At 43.5% G+C, this 6,000-nt stretch overlaps 1 protein-coding gene across 1 annotated transcript; it reads left to right on the top strand.

The window, feature by feature from the left end:
• The first annotated feature begins 1,278 nt into the window (after positions 1 to 1,278).
• On the top strand, positions 1,279 to 2,915 carry LOC311313849 (forkhead box protein Q1-like). Its single transcript, XM_084444068.1, has one exon. The coding sequence runs from the start codon at positions 1,478 to 1,480 to the stop codon at positions 2,450 to 2,452; it is 975 nt and encodes a 324-aa protein (XP_084300194.1). The 5' UTR covers positions 1,279 to 1,477; the 3' UTR covers positions 2,453 to 2,915.
• Positions 2,916 to 6,000: the final 3,085 nt, after the last annotated feature.

The raw sequence follows: 6,000 nt of genomic DNA, 5'->3' as shown, positions 1-6,000 counted from the left end.
GACGGACGCACATTTGCACGCACGCAATGTAGGCCTACAGGTGTCAAATGTCAGGCCCCTCGATTTCATCTGGTGGGGGACAATAAACCCCTATGACTTACAATGTATAGGCTAATGAAAAGGGAATATAATTTAGGCTACAACACTTTGAATCAGATATGAGTAAGCTACGTCTACTATAGACCTGAAAACCATTTGGCACAGGTAGACGTTTGTTTCTCTTCTTGCTCTGTACATGACCTCTCCAACCATCTCTCATTGCCAAGTCTAAGCTCACCTTGGTTTTAACCAGAGCTCACATATCTTTCACTATGCGTTTCATGGAACTCGTCCAAATTGACTTGTTTTTTACCGCTTGTCACCACAGCATTGTCTTTGCATTACTTCCCCGTTCCAGAGAAGTCATCTGCTGCCTGTAGCACTAGTCCCAAACACACAGACAGGTCCAAGTGTCTGTGGGGAGGCTTGACACTTTGTAGCCTCACACAACAACTCAGATGAAATGCATGAATTCCATCTGTCTCTTCCTCTGTGTGTGTGTGTGTGTGTGTGTGTGTGTGTGTGTGTGTGTGTGTGTGTGTGTGTGTGTGTGTGTGTGTGTGTGTGTGTGTGTGCGTGTGTGCGCGTATGTGTGTGTGTTGCCAGTGTGAGGGGCGACGTTGTTATTGTCTTTCTTTTGTTGTTGGTTATTGTTTCAAGAGTCGACAAAGAGAATGTTTCCATTTTGAACCTGGCATGCCTCTGTACAAATAAAATACAGGTTTAGGGTAATACACATAGCCATAAATCTCGACTTGACAAAGATTAAAGGCGATTCAAATATTGGAAATAATTATATCATAGTATTTATTAGTCATTCTAGATAAACTTTGAAAAAAGACTGACCTAAGATTCCTCAGAAACCGCCCTTTTCTGTGTCTGGTAAACGTACGCCACCTCGTGCGAAAGAAGACAGGCTATTTTTTTCCACCACACAGGTGAGCGAGCCCCACAGGTGCGCGTAAGAGAGACCAGAAACACGGGAGCTCGGTTAGGCAGGGCTTCCACCGGCAAATGTCACATTCCTAATTTGCTGATTTATTCAGTCGCGTGTGAGCGACAACGTTGCGTGTATACCATCCACAGACTATCCTCCCTGTATCACTTCAATGGGTTTGAAGATTAGCCCGCGATGGAAACCCCGCCTCCCGTGGGCAGTCCCTCGCGGAGGGATTATGTTATAACGCAGCGCGTGTGTCTCCGGAGACAAATCTCAACTCAGCTGCAACAGACTTTAGTTCGGGTGGCTCCCGGTTCTCCACACAAGAGTTTTTACAGGACTGAAAGCGATCTGTGCTTTCGAGTCAGTTTCCAATCCAGACTTCACCCACTGCACCTGCGCCTCTCCTCTAACAGAAGCGCCTGACGAAGAGAACCGCGTACGGACCTCTGATTGAAACAGGTGAGAGGGAAGATTGCTTTTTTTTTCTTTTTGAAAATGAAACTGGAAGTTTTCTCCGCAAGTCACTTCTTGCAGAAGCCTCTGGATGTGTGTAGTGACGCCGAGGGCAGTGTCCCCTCGCCCCTGTCCGGGGATGAGCTGGGCTCAGACGGAGACTGCGTGGCCAACAGCCCTGCACCTGCAGCCCTCCGCAGTGAGGGGAAGGGGAAGCCGTACACGCGCAGACCCAAGCCCCCCTACTCCTACATCGCGCTCATCGCCATGGCCATCCGGGACTCTGGCAGCGGCCGGCTCACTCTGGCTGAAATCAACGACTACCTAATGAAGAAGTTCCCGTTTTTCCGAGGCAGTTACACCGGCTGGAGGAACTCAGTCCGCCACAACCTATCGCTGAACGACTGCTTCCTAAAAGTGCTGCGGGACCCGTCCCGGCCCTGGGGGAAAGACAACTATTGGATGCTGAATCCGCACAGCGAGTACACCTTCGCAGACGGGGTGTTCCGCCGCCGGAGGAAGCGCATCAGTAAGAGGTCCTCCAAGGAGATTGAGACTGACACCCAGACGCACAGCGAGGACGTCCCCGCTGCGCCCCCCCGGGAGGAGAAGGCAGGCGCCAGGTTCTCCAGTTCTTTCGCCATCGACAGTATCCTCAGTAATCCCTTCATAAGGAGAGAGGATTGCCACACCAATACAGACAGTGTCCGCCCCGGTGGCCGGCTCTACTGGCCCGCCGGCGCACACATGCTACCCTTCACTCTGAACTACCAGTCGGCCGCTATGGCGTGCGCACAGCACACATACCAGGTCGGTTCCAGCCCGCCCCACATGCACGCGTACAGGTGCAGCCTGACACACGCAGCCATCGGCGGCGAGCACAACAGGGACGCGCTCGCTTCTCTCCATCTGACGTCACAGCCTATGGGGAACTCTGAGGCGTTCTCCCCTGTCAAGATGTCCGGCGTGCGAGGGGGAGGCTGTCATCCTTTCCAGATAGACTCATTGCTCTTATAAAACCTACAGGCTACAGGGGGACTGTATGTGTATCTCTGTGTATCTATTAACTGTGTGCACTTTCATTGGCTCTGGTTTGCTATTAGTTTTACGGTCTTCAAATGCATTTCAGTGCATTGATTGGACTGTGTTTGACAGGTTTCGCAGTGAATAACGTTTTCTTGACTAGGCCTATTTCTATTTGGATGTTAGGACGAAGCAAATTAGTTGCGGCTCTGTTATGACATTCCATTGTGTGTGTGTGTGTGTGTGTGTGTGTGTGTGTGTGTGTGTGTGTTTGTGTGTGTGTGTGTGTGTGTGTGTGTGTGTGTGTGAAATCGTGAGTCATTTCTACTGTACGACGGCTACTAAGTGGCAACATGATTAAAGAATCTTAATATATTTATGTGTTGATGTTTTGTATGACCTGCTGTATAATATAATGAAAATGCGGAGCAGTGATTAAAATGGCTGCTTATTATGAGCAGGGAAATACACTGTATGTTTTCATAAAGATTGAGTCATGAATTGTATTTTCATGAATAAAAAATTGAAAATATGTGAGAAACTAAATGTACACAAAGAGTTGTCTTTATTGTGTAAAGGCATGTTTCCATGGTGGTGGGTGATCAATAGAATATCAAGATCCAATATATATTTATCTGAAGGCCAGGCATAGAAAAGTATGCCTTCATTGCATTGTTGTGGGCAGCATAACTGAGCTATTTCCAAATAGTCAAGACAGAATGGATCGTTTAAGTATGAGTCATTCAATAGCCTATTCAAGAACATCTAAGAAATCAATCCATGATAATATCAAAAACAGCAAGATAAGACTGTTTTAAGACACAGCAATGATGTGTAGGCAAATACTATAGTCAAGCGAAGCTTATTCCTTAACAGGACATTTAAGGCCATATTAGGCCACATATAACAGGCCACATATAACAGGCCATATTAGAGCTAGGCAAGATATTGGAATAATAACATAGATATGCAGTCAAAATATTCACGCCTGTTATCCTACGGTATGATATCTATCTATCTATCTATCTATCTATCTATCTATCTATCTATCTATCTATCTATAGCCTACATTTCAGTTTGCTGTTAACAGTCAACTGATAATCAAGGCATTCTGTGTGAAGCAGGGAGTGAAATATTCGTTTTCGAAATTGATCAATAAAGCTAGGTTATTCTATTGTTCAGCAATATAGGCTACTATAACACAATGGTGTCACCGGAAGCGTGTATACACATACTAGGAATCTGCTCTGGTTCAATGGTGCATAACAGCGATGCAGACAACAATAGACATGAGCAAGGACAAGACGAGACAGAGCAAAGACAGGACAGTGCAAATGAGCAGTGCAAAATACAGAATACAATAGCCTATACAAAATGGAGGTCAGACACCACTGATTATTTACAAATTGTACTCAAATAATCAGCAATTTAATTGAAATCTCTTAAATGTGACAGCTAGGCTATATATATTAAAGACAATAACACATAGTCATAATTATAAACTATAACCTACTATTAGGCTATTGCAATTAAAGTCATACGTGCCCAATACATTATGGACTGAATAATATATCTGATAACGTTAGACCATTTCTTCATTGTGAATGCAAGAAGAACCGAAAAATCGAAACCGAAAATAGTCTTAATTAGGCTACGTTGTAAAACCCAAACTATATTTAACAACTACCTTCTCCAAGCTCAGCAGAGCTAAAATATCTACTAGAAACGCTTCACTAATTACTACAATTAAATGCTACATGTAAATGCATTCCATAGCCTACACGTAGTCAGGAGAGGCTTGACGTCGTGGCTGTCTCGAGCTGTCCACGGTCCTGAAGCAGATCCTCAATATCAACCGAAGCATGATGACTTTTATGGACGCTTGATTTAACATTCTTTTTTAACATCACGTCAAATTATTAAGCAAATACAATTAATATAATAGCCTTATTTTATTTTCAGCGTATAAATGAAATAATAATAATAATAATAATAATAATAATGAACTAATAAACATTTTAAAGATGCAATTAGGCCTACCAGTCTGCACAAAAGATAAATAGAGCTTTATACCTCTTGTTATCCCGGTATAGCCTGACAATCTGGACCAGAATGAGCACTAGAGCAGTCGATGCTCAATACGTTACAGACAGAGAAAAAACACATCGCATTTGATGGGTCTATCTTAAGGCAATTCAACGATCAGTAATTGTCATAGGCTATGCATAATTAGGTAGTTTGAGTCTCTGACACGAATCGGGAGGAGGTATAAGTTATTAATGGTGTCAGTAAATTACCGTTCTCATGCGGGCCCTGACCACTCAAGTTCAGGGCAGCATCCTCACCCTCCACCTAAAACCAAAACAAGTTGTTCATTAGCAAACATACACACACGCACATATTCAGACAAACCCCTCACGAATATAGAACTATTCCCAGGACTTGGCCTAGGCCAGGTGACAGGTGAGTGGGTTGCGTTTTCAGGAACAATGCTGCAACCTGCAGGTGAAACTCCGGAACAGCACACCTGGGAGTCCTAGGCTCACGGTGCCCTCTTCTCTAAACCAACACGCACAACAGACAAAAGAGGTATTGGGCAGTGAGTCTTAATCTCCACACAAATCAAATTATATAAAACATGTTTCAAAGATTGGATAACACAGAGTCATTTCTAAGTTCGGCTCACTGCATTAAACCCAACTTTGTTCCCTGCAGGCACAGCGTTCAAATGTCCAAACAGACTGTCAGTCCAGAGCTGAACCGCGCGTGACCTCTGCACGGAGAGAGGCTCGCGGGATACAATGCACGAGCACAGCCGGAAGCGTCCGAGGGAAGGACCAAGAAGTTCCTTCTTTGCTAGGCTATTATATATTCTAGGCTATAGTCTTAATAAAGCAATTTCATACTTTCAAGCGTGTTTAAATTAGATAGATGCATTTTTCATTTCCATTTCAGAAGCATGCAAGATAGCTAAAATAAAATATATCATGCTTGTAAAGGATGAAAAATGGACAGAAATGTGCAGATAGATTTCTGTTGTGAACATCATTATTATGTAGGCCTATAGCTTCATGATATGACTATGTTGATAAGAACACGTTGTTGGCTATCTGCTTTGGTTGTTGTTGTTAAAGCCTATGCTATTTGAATTCCAATAAGAAAAAAATACATATGAAAAAGTGAAAGGCTTAGCTTGCACTTTACAATTCCCCACACTGTCTGTAGGGTCTTTATAACGTAGCCCAACCAATTAATCTGATTCTGGCTTAGGCCTACATTCTGTCGGAAAAAAATAAAGCAGCAGGCCTATGTGTAGACATACAAACATGCCAACCATTTTCCTCATTAATGCAGGTCTTATAACATAAAATAAAAATGCAAATGTATAGGCCTACACCTCTTACTAACTAAATGAACATACATGAACGCTGTTTACTGAATCTTTCTAAAAGCTAACATTGATTTTGCCGGTATGGTATACTCAATATAAGCAGTGGACGGCCTTCAAAGTGCTCTGGCGCAGAACAAAGTTTTCTTCTTCT

The sequence above is a fragment of the Borostomias antarcticus genome (genome assembly GCF_949987555.1).
Source record: "Borostomias antarcticus genome assembly, chromosome: 10".
Lineage (NCBI taxonomy): Eukaryota > Metazoa > Chordata > Actinopteri > Stomiiformes > Stomiidae > Borostomias > Borostomias antarcticus.
This window is presented reverse-complemented; position numbering and strand designations above follow the sequence as displayed.

Bases quoted from the DNA above. Each gene is read 5' to 3' on its own strand.
- LOC311313849 (XM_084444068.1), top strand. From the start codon at position 1,478: ATGAAACTGGAAGTTTTCTCCGCAAGTCACTTCTTGCAGAAGCCTCTG.